The sequence below is a fragment of the Acomys minous genome (assembly GCF_964271855.1).
Source record: "Acomys minous genome assembly, chromosome: 14".
NCBI lineage: Eukaryota > Metazoa > Chordata > Mammalia > Rodentia > Muridae > Acomys > Acomys minous.
The window spans coordinates 72,315,870-72,332,668 of NC_140496.1; the positions used below are offsets into that span (position 1 = coordinate 72,315,870).

The window sequence follows — 16,799 nt, forward strand, 5'->3', positions numbered from 1 at the left end:
TGTCCCAGGGAACTTGCCCGGCTGAAGAGCAAGCCTCTGGCGTGCGTTAGAGCATGTCTGACTGTGAGCTAGCCCCATCCGGAGAGCTACACAAAATGGAACAGCAAATGCCAGGGATGCCCAAAGGCACGTGTCCAGGACATGGTCTCACAGAAGGTATGGCAAACACAGCAAAAAGCCTTACCATACGAAGTGTCATAGGAGTTTAAGGGGCTTCTTAATATTTACCTCCATAATGAATAAATGTAATAAAAATATGTAGTTATATATGCACAACTACACACACACACACACACACACACACACACACACACACACGAGGTGGGAGCATGGGGGAGGGGAGAGTCTTACTCCATGGTTCAGACTGGCCTTGAACCTGTGGCAATCCTCCTGTGTTAAGTCTCTGAAATGCTAGGATAACAGGTGTGAACCACCACTCCTCCGCACCTTCTTTATACAATGTTGTTGTTTGTTGCTGTTGTTGTTGTTGTTGCATAATGGAGGGGTCACGTGTAGAGTTCAGAAGACAACTGTGTGAATGTCCATTCTCTCCTTGCGCATTTAAGTGAGTTCTAGTATCAAAATCAGGATGCCAGGTTTGTTCAGCAAGCACATTTACTGGCAGAGCCGTCACAGTAGTGGGGACCTAGCCTAGACCGAGAGCATGCTGGGCAGTGCTCGATCAAGGAGTTCACTGGTCACGTGGAGATTTGTTTGCAAGCTTACTGGAGCACAAAGGGAGCTTACTTCCAGCTTACCAGCAGACGCAGAGAAAAACAAGATACAGAAAGAGACTTAGGAAGCAAATTGAAAACGATGCACTCTGCAAACGAACCAGGAACCGCTACTTTTCCTGGCTCCCAGCTGGAGGGAACACACAAGGAGGAGCTGACTTGGGATGGTGGGACTGTGCTACCCGTGAGCAAAAGACAAGCAGAGCCGTAGTCTTAGAAAGACTGAGGAAAACCTAGAATTTTTAAAGGAGCCTGAGATAGTTCAAAGTCACGAAACCCCACAGGCTTCTAAGAACAGAGTGGCCCATTTACGGGCAATATCACAAGAGTACCTGCCTATCCAAGCCACTAAAGGAAGGAACTGCAAACAGGAAACCAGTCAGCCCCAGCCACGTCCCACCTCACCCTTCCTCTCCGCATGATGCTACTGGTTAGATTTACAAGGAAGCCTCCCGGAAGGAGGGCAGCACACATCTCTGACATCTGCTGAGCTACTGTCTTAATAAACATTTGATATAAACGTCCTTATTATTTTGAACCAACATTTTTCTTGACAATTTCTGCCAACATTTTAAGTAACATGCTGAATCTACAAATTCAATAAGTTAGGGCAGTTCAGAAAGCACAATTCTCAGATGACTTCTAAGTTAATAAAGAAAGGAAGTAACATGGATGATGAGGACGGCAAAGCAAATGTGCAGTTAGTCAACCAGGTATCAATCAACACACGCACACTTACTTTAACCACTTTTAACTGGCACTGTTCTAACTGACCATGGAATGCCCAACCCCACATCTACAACACTTATGCCTAAGGCTCACGGAACATTGTGGAAGGAGGGGCAGAAAGATTGCAAAAGCCAGAGAACCAGGCCATCTGCTATGAGATAGCAGTCAGATATGGAGTTCAAAGCCAGCCCAGGCTACACAGCGAATTCTAGACCAGATTGAGCTGTATAGCACCCTACCTCAAAAACAAAAGAAACAACATCGAAAATAACGAAGTGGCAGTTCTTAGCAATTCCATTTCCAAAGTTGTAAAGCTCATATCCAGTGAACAGAAGGATGGCTCCTGGGCAAATAAAGGCTCCTGGGATGGAGCTTGACATCCGAGTTCCACCCCTGGAAGCCTCTTGGTAGAAGGAGAGAAGAGAACAGAGTCCCACAGATTGTTCTCTGACCTGTACACCCTGTACACTGGGGCTGCTGTCACACACACACACACACACACACACACACACACACACACACACACACACACACGAATAAATATAAAATTGTAATGTGTATATGAAATTTTAAATTCCACATAATGTCAACTGCACAAACCGGTTTAAGAATAACATTCTGTTCCATAGGTCTTCAACATTTCACTTTAAAAAAGAAAGAAGGCAGGAAGAAAGGAAGGAGGGAAAGAAAAGAAGGAAGGAAGGAAAGAGGGAGGGAAAGGAAGGAAGGAAAGAAAGGAAAGGAAGCACCTAAAGATTAAAAATCCTTTAAAAAAAAAGAAAAAGAGCATTTGAAATCACGCCTCAACATTCAGGCTAAGAAAAAGTATAACATTTATAATTCAGAAAAAAAAATTTTCAAAACCTATAAAAATTGTAGAAAATATTAACTGGTAAACAAATTGTATGGTGCCCTGATGGGTGAGATCTGCTAAACAGCAAACCATGTACCATACACAGGCTCAGTGATGGAGGTTCAGATGACTACATCACAACCGCATGAAAAGAAACACGCTGAAGCTACACTTTTTGTTTGTTTCGAGACAGGGTTTCTCTGTGTAGCCCCGACTGTCCTTGACTCTCACTCTGTAGACCAGGCTGACCTCAAACCCACAGAGATCCACAGCGTCTGCATCTCAAGTACTGGGATTACACCACCACCTGGCTCTGAAGCTACATTTTAAACTTGTTAGGTTTGGGTTTTTTTGTTGTTGTTGTTTTTCGTTTTTTTAATTGTAAGAAGGGGGGAACCTTCTCCCTGCATACTTGTTAGATTATTCTCTTCCTAAGCTCCCTCACCTCCAATGTTTCCCCCTTACGTGACACTTCCTTACCAACTCTGCCCTCTGGGATCAGCCATCCCAGTCCTTGCCTGAGTCCAGGCTTGGCCCCAGTTGTCCACAGTAACATCAGGATGTAGGTGCTGTTCACCTTCAACTCTTGAAGGCGTGCTTTGAACGAATTCTCGTTTCTCCGGGCTTCACACCTGTTGCACACTTTTCACAATTACTTATTGCTCATATTATTGCTCACCGTGGTGTTAAGCAGGGTTCATAGGAGCTAAATAAATATTTACTAACCAAGACCTTACTACCCATCTCACAGGAGAGAAGCTCGTTTGGTGTAAATAGATGCTTCCACTGAACATGAAAATCACATGCTAGGAGAAGAGATGGAAAAAGCTTATACTCTCATCTGAAGAACTCTATTAGGTAATAATTAGATTAGCAACCACCCAATGGCTACTGACCCACAGAAGGACTCACACGCACAGTCGGGTAACAGGGACAATAGGGACACAGAAGCAGGGAGGCGGCTGTCAGGCATTCAGAAGCACAGTCTAAGGGTCTAAGAACAAGACCGGTAATAGGAGGTGGCACCTGACACAGAAAACCTGGGGAGGCCACACAACATCCCTCCCTCCCCCCCAGAACTTCCAGAGATCTCTAAAACCTTAGAACAGTATCAGGTGGTCTAGCCTGGTCTCCTGCAGCCTCCGTAACTCTATTAAGCACAATGTTGTTATCCCTGTTCCTAAAGATGGAAGAACAGGAGTATAAATAAATAAAAGCTTGCTTGTGACACACACCTATGAGTGGGTTCCAAGCTACATACACCATGGCTGTGCTATGGTCACTGCTTTCCAGCCAGATAGGGAGTGACACCTTTCTAAGAAGGCGACTTACCAGCACAGTAAGACCATATTAATAGCCACATGTGTAGGCTACAGAATAAAAGATAAACATACATAGTTAGAAAGCCTCCAAATCCCAAGCTAGTCACCCCCAGAGCAGACATAATGTGCAGCTCAAGCTACACCCAGTTAACTTATAATGTAGATCTCCAGCAAAGTAAAGGTTTAAAGGTAAGCCAAGGAGCCTGAAAAGCCCTTGCCACTGCTGTTTAAGCATCCTCCGCATCCCTGAAAACAGTTTATTACTTCTTGCTTGCTATATAACTCAGGCTGGCTGGCCTTGAACTAGGTTGTCCAGGCTGGACTCAAGCTCACACTCCTCCGCTTCAGCCTCCCAAATCCTGGGTGTATAGGTATGCACCCCCATAGCAAACTAAACATTCTCTTTTTTTTCTTTTTTTCTTTTTTTTTTTTTTTTTTTTTTTGGTTTTTTGAGACAAGGTTTCTCTGTGTAGCCTTGGCTGTCCTGGACTTGTAGACCAGGCTGGCCTCGAACTCACAGCGATCCACCTGCCTCTGCCTCCCGAGTGCTGGGTTTAAAGGCATGTGCCACCATGCCCGGCTAAAATTCTTAATTCTTTAACTCTGAAGTTAATATTTAACCAAAAAAAATCATATTTATTATAACTTCTCATCTACGTTTGTGTGTATTCATCACACACACACACACACACACACACACACACACAGCTGCCACCACTACCACTACCACCCCATTTCTTCAGCCATCATGGCCTGGACCAAATTCTCCTTGGCCTAATTGTCATAGGCCTGTGAACTAAATACAGTAACATAGATAAGAACTTGGTCTTGAATTTCATGGCAAGAGCTTCATTAGTATCCTTTTTTAACATTTACATTTATTTTTATGTGTCTGAGTGTGTGTATATTTCTGTGTAGCATATTCATGCAGTGCCCACAGAGGCAAGAAGAGAGTGCCAGATCCCCCCTGGAACTGGAAATACAGACCGTGATAAATTGCCCTGTGGGGGCTGGGACTCAAACCCAGGTCTTCTGGAAGAGCAGTCAGCAGTCTTAACCACTGTGGCATCTCTCCAGCCCTTCATTAATATAACTCAGAAAACTATATTCTTCAAGTCACGTGAGCCTGTTTGGATGCTCCCATAATCTAGGCATTCTGTTTCTACAACCACACTGACTGATGCACTGGACAGGAAATGGCTTATTCAAATGTGAGCCCTCCAATTCCAGGAGTCCAAGGTCACAGCTTGGAAGGTGAAGAGACCCTCTCACTATGTGTCACTGTGATCTCCAGTACCCCAACAATCCAGCAGCCTGGCCTTAAGACCACCCACAGAGTCATCCTTTCTGTGATTTCCCTCCTTTTTAATCTCCTTTTTGATCCTTAAAAAGTTCTAGAAGAAATGGCTTTAAGTAGACTCTCCATGATTGCAGATAAGGAAACAGACAGAAAAGGCTTCTAAGGCATACTGGAAATCACCTAGAGAGGAACTACAAACAAAAGCCTCTGGAAGGTAATCAATACCATGGAATTAGATGCTTCAAAACGGTTCTGAGAGGAGATCTCTGGTGTACTGCTTCCTAGCACATGGGACATCCTGGGTTGTGCCCAGGCCTGCATAAACAGGTGGGCATGGTGGCGCAAGACTATAATGCCAGGACTTGAGAGACAGAGGGAGGAGGATCCTGACTACATACAGGTTGTTACCCACCACCCCAAGATATACGAGACCTGGTTTGATTGGTTTGTTGTTGTTGTTGTTGTTGTTGTTGTTTGTTCTTGAGTCTCTAATACTAAGTTATAGAATGTATATTTTACCCCAACCAAAAAAAAAAACTATTAGAAAAATGAAAGTGGCCAGTCAGTGGTGGTGCATGCCTTTAGCCCCAGAACTTGGGAGGCAGAGGCAGGAGGATCTCTGTGAGTTCGAGGCCAGCCTGGTCTACAAATTGTGTCCAAGACAATGAAGGCTACACAGAGAAACCCTGTCTCAAAGAAGAAGGAGAAGAAGAAGAAGAAGAAGAAGAAGAAGAAGAAGAAGAAGAAGAAGAAGAAGAAGAAGACAGAAAAGAAAGTGTATTCTTAAAAGAAGTCGTTCTTGTTTATTATTCCAGCTATCACCTTGAACTCTCTATCAGCTGGATCACAAAAGACCTCAGATATTCTGGAAAGGAGGAAGACACCACTAACACTTTATGTCCAACTTGCCCCTTTACAGTGGGGGTTTATCCATTCAAAGTATATTTGCAGGCATCCACCTTATAGCCAGTATGGCCCTGAACTGGATGTTTGGAACTCAGAGGCACCAACTAGGAAACAGTAGCTGCTCCCAGCACCTGCCCGCTTCCACACTGGTGTCTTCCGTGTGGCCGCCTCCGGTCCTAGACCTACCCATGATTCAGGACGGCAGAAGCTTCCAGGACACTCCCGCTGCCTTATGGCCAGCATCCAACTCAACTAGCGAATGCCGGGACCTAACCCTTCGTTAAATATTTTATCACTCTCTAGACAGTGAAGTGAGCAAAACAGATAAGGACCCTACCCTTTGGTCTGGAACGAGGTAATACACAAGTGAACGCAGGAGCACACAAGGTAACTTCAAAGACTGGATGCCGGCAAGAAAATAAAATAACGAAGAACAGGCAAACAAGGCAGGCAGGGCAGAGTCTGAGGTGGGGGAGGGAGCCTCTCCAAGATGGGTTGGGGCGGAGGCCAGGGGGTGCGGCTGGCAGGCATGCAAAGGTCTGAAGTAAGAAGGTTCTAGATAAAGAGAGCAGAACTATCTGCTTCTGGTGAGAAAAGGCTATTTTCAGTTAGAAGGCCAGCAGCCAGCATGGATGGGACATCAGTGAGCACGGAGATCACTAGGCTACACGGGTCCCAATCAGAAAGATCCGATGCTGCTAAAAATAGTCAGCCGCCAGATTCAAACCAAGGGTCATGGTATGATCTCATTTTGCTGTTTTGTTTTTTTTTTTTTAAGACCACCCTGACAACTGCCAGGAATGTGAATTCAAAGGGAAACAAGAATACAAAAAAGGAAAGCAGAGGGGACAAATGCATGAATCTAAGGAAGTAATCAAAGGAAAAACACGGCCGCGGCTTGGCCTAGGTAACAGCATTGAATGGAAAGGTGCATTCTGGTTCGATATGTGTTTCAGGAGTTAGAACCAGTAACACTTCTGATTAAGTGGGATGTGTAATGGGGCCACTAAGAAAGCGAAATGACTACTGGCTTGTGATTTGGTTCATCAACAGTAAAAGTTAAGTTTTCTGAAGGGGATGGTTACTGAGGAAATAAATCCATTTGGGATAGGAAGAGAAAGGTATGTTTTGTCACAATAAATCTGTGATAATTTAGATATGTAATATGGTGCTAGCCAACAGATAATTCGATGTTTGACCTTCATAACAATTTTGCACAGTAGGCAGGGATGCCCTGGTACTATCCCAAATTTGATCAGTGAGAAAGCCAAAACTCAGAAGACTTGTCTCAAGGCATGAGCCAGTGCCTCCTGAACATGGCTGATAGCACATTTAAAAAGGGACTCATCAGCTGAGTAGTGGTGGCACACGCTTTTAATCCCAGCAGTTGGGAGGCAGAGTCCAAAGCCAGCAGGCAGGAAGCTCTCTATGAGTTCAAGGCCAGCCTGGTCTACAGAGCTATCTCCAGGACAGCCAGAGCTACAGAGAAACCCTGTCTTGAAAAAGGAGAGAGTGAGAGAGAGAGAGAGAGAGAGAGAGAGAGAGAGAGAGAGAGAGAGAGAGAGAATTGTTTATTGTTTTCACTCTCGGGGACAATTCTTTGATAAAACACATATACCTGTTTTGTCTCATGGGTTACATGACTGCTCCCAGGTTAGAGACCTTTTCATACACAGAGAAGATTTGTTTATAAGACTGAGACTCACCTAGCAACACTGAACACATAAGAATACTAACTGAATGTGTATAGGCCCTATTACTATCTTATAATGTGTCAACAATTTAAGTGCATAAAGATACAAGGGGGGGGAAAGACGTGAATGTCTCTTTAAAAATGACCACAATCCTGAATGTCATTTTTATATAACAGTTTTGAAAAGGACTTTTCTAAGGAGCACATTTACAAAATCAGAAAGGTCAGCTGGGAAATGGCCCGTTCAAGGGTAATTGCTTTACACCCAGGACTGTGACTAGGTGTAAGACAAGCCTGTGCTGTGGTCAGCACTTCTCCTACCACGCCAGACCTGCCCTTTCCCGTTGGGGTTGCTTTAAAGTGACAGAAGAGCCCATATTTTGTTTTATCTCAGGGTATTTTCTTGTGAGCCCAAGGCATGTGTAACAGCTAAAGTTCCTTTCAAAATTCTAGTGGTAACTGGTGAAATGAAAGCGTGATCTAAACAAAATGGAATGGCAGGTAGGAAGGGAGGAGGGAGGGAGGGAGGAGGAAGGAGGTGGGGGAGGGGGGAGGAAGAGATAAAGAGAGGGAGGGAGGTGGAGTGGGGGAGGGGTGACCTGACAGAGGTCCTTCATGACAAAGGACTTAGTCACAAAACATCACGAAGCCCCATTGGTCCATGGCGTGCGTCAAGAGACTATCACAAGCTCTCCATATTTAACCATGCTGTCAGTCAAGCTACTATCAATTCTCAGCGTAAGGTAAAAAAAAATAGCATGCCCGCCTAATTCAGCAACTAGCACTTCACATCAGCCCTTCCCGCCAGCAGCTGCCTTTTCTTGTATGCTCTTAAAAAGAAAAGCCATAGCCTGTCTGCACCCACCATTAATTCTAATCTCCTAAGACCTAGAAGGAAAGTTGGGGGAGGGGGGGTCATAGTATCCAACCCACCCATTTTACAACAAGGGAAATAAATAAAGCTAAGAGAAAGCAAGTGACCTGACCCCTCCCGTACAAAGCCCTTTCAGGGTGAAAAAGCTGTGTTTTATTGATTGTTGGCCTCTACTCCTTATACTCCACTGTGTTGTCTATAGAACAAGAAAGAAGACGGGGCCACAAGGATGGCTCCAGGCTTTAAAGAAGTGAACGTAACTAGGCAGCTAAGCTCCAGAAGCAAGGCCCAGGCTTACAGTGTGACTACCAGCTTGTCCTCTCCCCTGACTGCAGTCTGATGGCCTGCCAGCAGTACCGCTCCCCGTCCCCACCCTGGGAAATTTGGGGTTGGTAAGGCAGAGTGTGGCGCCTTCCATCAAGGTCTGCAAATAAGACCTGGAAAGGTCACACAGCAGCAAGCTTTGTGCTTCAGAGACACCCTGGCCTTTCCTGTGGATGGGGAGAAATGTCAACACCCTCCCTTGCCTGTCAATCAGCACATTCCTACGTAGGCATCGCACACAGCTCTGAAGAGCTGCTAGGCCAGGTTACATGTGCATTTTAGCCCTGGTGACTTTTGTCTTCTTTTGGCACAGTCCCAGTAAAACCAGCAATTTCCAGAAACTGTGGCCTGCTCCTATGGAACTTGTACAGACACATTGGTGCCTTCAGAGAACAAAACGACTCAAATTTACTTTTGTAAAGATCATAATGAGTGATTAGGGCGGTTATAATGTTTGCATGGTTCATATTCCATTTTTTTCTATGGCAAACATCTGTATAGATGAATGCATGGATTGATTTTTTTTTAAATCAACAATAATAATCCTCTCCTTTGCTGTCTAGAGCATCCTGTCTGCCCCCTTACCCCCATAGAAAAAGCACCTTAGCAGGCTTGAAATTTTCTATCATATTATATTTCACTCATAAACATAGCTGTTCCCTTGGGTATGTTCTGGCTTGGTATAGATGCTCTTTGCACTAAAATGCTGAGAACAATAGAATCTGATTCTACATCATCAATTCCAAGAGTCTCTCACTAACAATCCAAAAATAAATCTATATCTAGACAAGATGGCTCAGGCATGAAATCCTCACACTAAAGAGGCTGAGACAAGAAATGTATCTCAAATTTAAGACCAGCCATAGAGACAACTGCCTCAGAGCAATCCAGCAGTAATAATACTAACAACAACAACAACAATTAAATACTTCATTGATGTTAGTCCACTGTCCATTCCCAATCAATTCCCGACCCGCTAATAACATACCCCTCCTGTCCCAGTGGAACGCACCTTGAGATCTGATAGTGTTAGCTAGAGACTTAACAGTGTTAGCAGTCCACCATCTTGATCGCAAAAAAATAACCACACATAAAGTACTTACAGCATAAGCACCTATCAAGAATGCTGCGTTTGCTCTTTTCCTCTGGTCGAAACAGGTGTAGTGCACTATCTTCTTTCTTGATAAACTGTATGACTAGAAGGAGAGAACACAGAATGTTACCACAGGCAAACAGGCAGCATTTACAATCTTCTCTCACCTTCAGCAAGTGTCGCAGTTCTTACAATGTAACACCTTTCAAGGCTAGCTACAGTGGTATTCAGACATGAGTGTTTGGAGCTAAGGGGGGCCCTACTCAACATCTTGGGGTGGGGAAGGGCTACTAGCTCCCTTTTTGTTTGCAGCCACCTGAACCTAAGAACTGACAATTTAACAAACATGGATGTCTGAGAATGAAAGTAACTAAATCATTCATTCTCCAATTGTGTGAACACATTTTCATCATTTATTCTTGATCCTACACATTTGATTTAGCCACTCTTTTTTATTCTCAGCTTGACACTTTGACTCCAAGAGATGGTGATGTGCCTTTCATATCTTACAGTGTAAGATATGCCAACCATCCTATTGCGTTTTCCAAAACTTTCATTTTCAAAGACTACTGTTAAAATTTTCTTTCTAGTGCATACTCTAATGTCTCCCTTTTAATTAACTTAAAGAAAGTGATTAGTGGAAGAAAGAGGAACCATCAAAAGGACATCAGCGAGCATCATAATTCAACAGCCATATATTAAATCCACGAGCTCAATCATTAAGCACTTGCTATATGCCAGGCAATATGCAACATGCTCAACTATTGAAGTGAATCCAAAATAAAGCCAAATGGTTTGTTAAATACATGCTAAACATGAAAACTAATAATTAGATATGCTAAATTAAACAAGTTATTAGTCACAATTCAAATCTAGAAAACATGGATGTGGCTGAATTAAGTCTACACAATTTCCTTGGGTTGCCTGACTATTATGGTATAGTGACAAATGGCTATTTAAATGTAGGCACATAAAACTATACTTCCAGGGACCGCTTCTATCATCCAGTAAATACAGGCACAAAAAAAAATGCCTTTAATATTGCCTGTAAAGTCATACTGGAAACGTAAGTGGATTATTATACCCATGACACTGAACACAGGCAACAAAAGAATCCACTACCACGTTACTTTCTACAAGGAAAAGAAAGCAAAATCTAAGAGCTAAGGTGCATTGTTTCAGCATAATGCATGAAAGCAGGTAGCTACATGTATCCCCGCTAAAGGCCAAGAGCCATTCAGTGCCCTTTAGACACGAATAACTGCAAGTCACATTTTCTAAAAACAGTGATATCCTTGTTAACTGAACTTTTGAAAGTTGGTGTCTAAATCATGACAATCTGTAATTATCGATGGGGTTTTTTTTTCCATATGAAGCAAAGAGGAAAAAACTAGTTGTGTTTAATTCAATTTCATTAAGTATATATACTGAAATTATTCTAAAGACTTCGAGGCTATCATCAATGGTGTTCACACGTGGCTTCTTGCTCTCTCAATTTTGAATTCCTGAGTCTCTGGATTTTTTTTTTTAATTCACTATTTGTCCAATAAGGTAGGGGTAATTGTCTTGTTTTGTTTTGTTTCAAACAAGGTCTCACTATGTAGCCCTGGCTGGTCTGGAACTTGCTATGTAGAAGAGGCTGGCCTTGAACTCATTGAGATCCACCTGCCTCTGCCCCCTGGTTGCTGTGCTCTCCTTCCATAAGTTATAATTGATTAGCAAAGGGGAGTGGAGGGTCTTTAACATGTCCCTGGTCTCTGAGTTTCACTCTCTAAAGACTGCCTTACACAAGTGAGGCTTTGCACATGGGTCGGACTGAGCACAAGGACTGAGCAGCTCCTAGCTTTCCACTCCTGTGTGGCCAGTGTCCCTAAACCACTGTGAGGAGGAAGCTGGCCACAGTGTATGCTGAAGCCCTGGTTCTTTTTCTGATGCTTGTCTAGAGAGCAGTTTGGTATCACACCAACACTACGGTTTCAGAGTGTGAAATTAAATCTACTTCTCATACCGCTCTTCCAGTGTTATGAATGTGCATCTCTCGGTCGAAGTTGGTGTCTTTGTTTATTTGTCTGTTTCTGTTTTTGCTTTCTTTCTTTTAAACGGGGCCTCAAGTAAGCCAGACTGGCCTTGAACTCACTTTGCTGTCAAGGCTGACCTTGAACTCCTGTTCCTCCCACCTCCACTTCCAAGTGCTCTTGGATCATGTCATGCCCAGATGCATGGTTCTGCTGGTTTATTCTGGGCTTAGGGTAAGACTTTTTTTAATTTCTATGATTTCTTGTTCTTGCCCTATTTCCCCCTTTCTGTCTAAATTACATGGGATAAAAGTCTACCTTGAGATGGAACCATGAAGCTGAAGGACAGGCTCTGAGAAAGATTTTCTTATCACTGTGTATCTATCTATAAACACTTTTTAAAGCAAAGATAACACAAGCTGAATTTTTTGTAAAAAAAAAAAAAACTTACAATTTCTTAAATTTCACAAGCTTTCAAAAATTACAAAAGATAGTATTCTTCACAAAAAAAAATTCATCTAGAAATTTTGGCTACTTTATTAGTACATGGGGTAGAGAGTGTCCATCACAGCCCACATGCAGAACAGGCTTAAACTCACAGAGATCCACCTGCCTCTGCCTCCCGAGTGCTGACACAGGGAGGTCCAAGGACAACTGTACAGTCTGTTCTTGCCTTCCACCATATTAGGCCTGGGTCTCTTTTATTGTTTCTGCTAATGTGCTTTTGTACTCCAGGCTACAAGGCAATTCCCCTGTCACCACTTCCTGTCTCACTAAGGGATGCTGAGACGACAGACACATGCCACCACATCCAGCTCTTTACACACTCGGGTCATCGGGCTTGTCAAGTTGGCTGAGCCACCACCTCAGCCCTAGAAATTTTAACTATTTCAAAGGATTTCCCACAGAAAGCTGCCAAGGGAAGCAGACTTGTATCTGTTGTAAGCTTACAGCTGACTTAGAGGGAGACACTTGGGGGCACTTCTCCTACTTAGATGCTTTTAGACTTGCAGAGTATAGGTCGCCAAAGCTCTACAGCTGAGAAATGGTTTCCAAGTTGTGAAACCTGGCCACTGTCCCTCAGGTCAGACCACAGGGAGTGGAGTTCTTGCCCAAGGAGTCAAAACCAACTCAAAGTTGAGTGACAGCAGACGAGAGCCTTGTAAACTGCAGCCTTAGCTAACGTCCCCTTCATCTCTCCCATGCTCCCTCCTATAGCTACCCTGACCCACAGTGGCTGGCCACCAGTGCCAATTTTCCCGTGGAGACATCCTATCGCTGTAGTGAAAAGCAATGTGGATAAGAAAACATTTTTGTCAGCTATTTAGCTAATGTTTTATGTGATTGGAGTGATTTTTTAAAAAATCTTCAATGTTTTCCCTTTCAAATATGAAAAGAAAAACACCATTTCAATACACACAAACACACACACACACACACACACACACACACACACACACACACACACCTGCCATGTATTGCAATCCAAGGACATTAAACCACCACCATCCAATGGGAACATATCCACACATCTCTCAAGGCCTTTCATGAATATGATGCCACACATGACAGGAGCAAGAGTCCTCTAGGAGACAAAGCTCCAGACATATCTGCCAGAGAGCTTCATCCTGCATGTGAGCAGCACCAGTCCCCATGGTGGGGCCCACGCTGAGTTCAAAAGAACAAAGAGAGCTGTGTGGCAACGTCTGCCTCTCCACTCTTCCAACAGCCCTTCACATTCTTGCCACCATGACCTCCCCGCCATGGCGGTCTGTGCCCTCAGACTGAGTCAAAGCGAACCCTTCCTGAAGTTGCCTCTGCTAGGAATTTTGTCACAGCAACAGGACAAGTAAACAATAAGATTGTAAAACCTTATCTTTCAGGGAGAGACCAAGTTTAGGGACAGCAGGATTCTTTACAGACAAGCCCACTGACATCTTCTGAGTTTCTGCCTTAAGCCCAGGGGACAGCCTCATGCCTCTGGCCCATCTCCTCTACGGTCTCCTAGGTAGACCTGGCTCTTCAAGAAGAACATTCACAAAGTCATGGTCCTTTGTCTGGCTTTCCCCATTCTTAGGGATTCTTTATTTCTTTATATGAGATGCTGAGAGAGCGCACACACACACACACACACACACACACACACACACACACAAAACAAAACAAAAAAAACCAACACTGCACAACAACAAAGCGAATGTAAACACAGGTCAGGTCAAGGTCAAGCCAGTCTTAAACACAAAAAGGAAGATGTGTCCAAAGGAAGCCCTCTAACCGACTGGCCTGTGCACGACCATGACAAAGCACACTCGCTAGCCACTACCCGTCTATATATTTTAGATTCCTATCTCGAAACTGACAAGGACAGTCTCCTGAACCTTCTCAAGCTAAGTAGACAGCCAGGCCTAGCAGCAGCAGCAGCAGCAGCTAATATCTGTTGGCCAATCACTTTATGTCATCATTTCCCAAAGTCCCAGGAACGATTCCGGAGGGGTCCGGCTTAACGGCACACAGAGTGCTTCTCAAAGCAGAGGTCCCACACAAGGCTGAAATATACTAAGCATGCTACGGTTTACCAGAACATAAGCCAGCTACCAGGAAAGGCTTGCTGCAAACACTTACACAGACAAGTGTGGGAGGCAGGAGGGATCCAGAACTCTCTCGCTGAGCCTGATAATCGGTGTAAACCTCAATTATGGGGGCATGCAAAGTTTTGTGTGGCTCAGAACTCATTAAATAAGTCTTGGGCTAAAAAGGTCAGCAGTAAGAAATTTTTTCAAAAATTAAAAAAATAAAGTAAAACAAATTCAAACCTAAACTCCATTATATTTTATTATTATCTTGCTGTACTCTGTTGCATGCTTGCAAAGGGCCAGTATAGAAAGCTCTGGAGAGCTCAGCAGGCATTGATTGGCCACTCTGCCCACCTAGAGTTTCTGGCTCAGTGGAACAGAGCCTGGGAAATCCACTGGTGTACATTTATTGGTAAATTCTGGAAGAAAGTTACATGCAAATATGAGGCCCCCCTCCTCAGCCCACCCCTTTAAAAATGCCATGATCCTGAAACATCATGCACTTAGCCAGACTGCCTCCTGAAAAAAAAATTAAAGTCCCTTGTGAAAGAATTCTAAATCATGCTATGTACCTTTTAAAAGCACATTACACAAAAACATTTCCACTGACTCTTAAGAAACCTCTGTCACAATAAACAAATGCACCCATTACAGGAAATGACACCTCAGAAACAAGGGCTTTCAATGGTCATTCAGCAGAGTCGTTCCAGAAGCTCAAAACGTAGATACTCTCAGAGTCCTAGAACTTGGAGTGAACCAAGTGACAAATGACAAAGGAAGTTCCTTTCAAAGCACATAACTCAACCCTGCTGTTTCCGTGCAAGACTTGGGCATAACACCGTCAGATCTTTCCATGTTTGAAAGAAGCCAAAATCCAAAATTCCATGGACATTTTCATATGTCATAGATGCTGACCACAAATTTAAGGGTTTTGCTTGTTTGTTTTTAACAGACTCATTGTGTATCACTGGAACTTGTTATGTAAGCCAGGCTGGCCTACCTCTGCCTCTCAAGTGCTGAGATTAATGGTGCATGCCACAAATTTAACATCCTCTTTTTTTTTTTTTTAAAGAATGTATCCATCACAGGGCATGTCTGTAGACAGAACACCAACCATTTTGCTGTACCTGGTTACCAGGCTAAAGAAATCCCAACACTCCAATCAGCATGTGCTGAGCAGCTGTTCTGTGGACACTTTATGAGGGGACCCTGTCTCTAGTCGATGTGTGATCTCAAGTTAATGAATACCCAATTCAAAATATTGGCTAAGGCTTCTTGCAAACAAGGGAACAGCTACACGGGGATGCGTTCACAGGACACACGTTATAGACAATGACTGTTTTGTTTAACAAGCTAAAGAGACGCTCAACAGAACGGCATCTCTCGACTTACACAGCCTAATCTAGAGAGGCTTGCAGACCTGCTTTGCTTACCTGAGAATCAGAGTTTTATGAGAGTCACATAGGTCACAGTAAGTATGTAGCGTATCATCAAAGATATTTCATGGTCCTTGTCAAGCAGGCAAAGTGACCGCTGTGACAGGCAGATATGAAGATCAAGGGAATGACGCCACATACACATTTTCTGTCTCTGAATGAAAAGCTACATGAAAGGTTGCATTCGGGTATAGGAATTTTGTAAGACCAACAAGCCACGGAAGCTCGGAGGTAGGAGAAAATGAAGGAATGCTAGCATAGAAAATCGCACAGAGCAACCTTGCATGACAATGACATACAGAGAGCATGCACTCGTTCCGTTTAGATCAGGAAACCACAAACCACTTAACCGTCCAGCAGCAAAATGGGACACAAGCAAGCGCAAAACTTACAAGAAACAGAGTTAATGGGCCACATAAGGGCGCACTGGTTTTTGAAGCAGCCTTTGGATAAAGTTGCTGGCCGTGCTAGAAGTAAACTCTTTGAGTCATGTGGTCTGACTAAGCTATGTGAATCGGTCTGACTGGGGTAAGGAAGATACTGGTACAGCAGATTAATATGCTCCTTGATAAGAAATACAGCCCATGCGTATCTTTGAGCAAGCGAGTATTGCTGGTGTCAGAGAAAGGCGATCACAGCGCAGGGACCATGGTAGCCAAGGCATCGCTCTCTTACTGGTCACTAGGTTAGCCCAGTGATGGCCACGGCCATGAGCACCTGGACAGCCATCAGAGGTCACTGCCAAAGCACTAAAGTGAGCAGGTCTTCCAGGGAGCAGCCAGGACTCTCCGTGTTTACCTCCAGATTTCTCAGGAAAGGGACTTTCTTGAACATTTTCTTTGGCTGCACAAAATAAAATACGGTTCACGTTTTGCTTGGAGCTAAGATGAAGAAAACAGGCTGAAATGTTTATTTTGAAAGAAAACAGGTGCTTCTTTATGGTCTAT

The 16,799-nt window shown here is 43.8% G+C and overlaps 1 protein-coding gene across 3 annotated transcripts in view; it reads right to left on the bottom strand.

Moving 5' to 3' along the window:
- CDC14A (cell division cycle 14A) overlaps positions 1 to 16,799 on the bottom strand; it is a 160,507-nt gene that overhangs the window by 119,724 nt on the left and 23,984 nt on the right. For all 3 annotated transcript variants that reach the window (XM_084755763.1, XM_084755762.1, XM_084755764.1), the window contains one exon: positions 9,839 to 9,931. In XM_084755763.1, the coding sequence (XP_084611889.1) occupies positions 9,839 to 9,931 (93 nt within the window). The remainder of the gene's footprint in view (positions 1 to 9,838; positions 9,932 to 16,799) is intronic.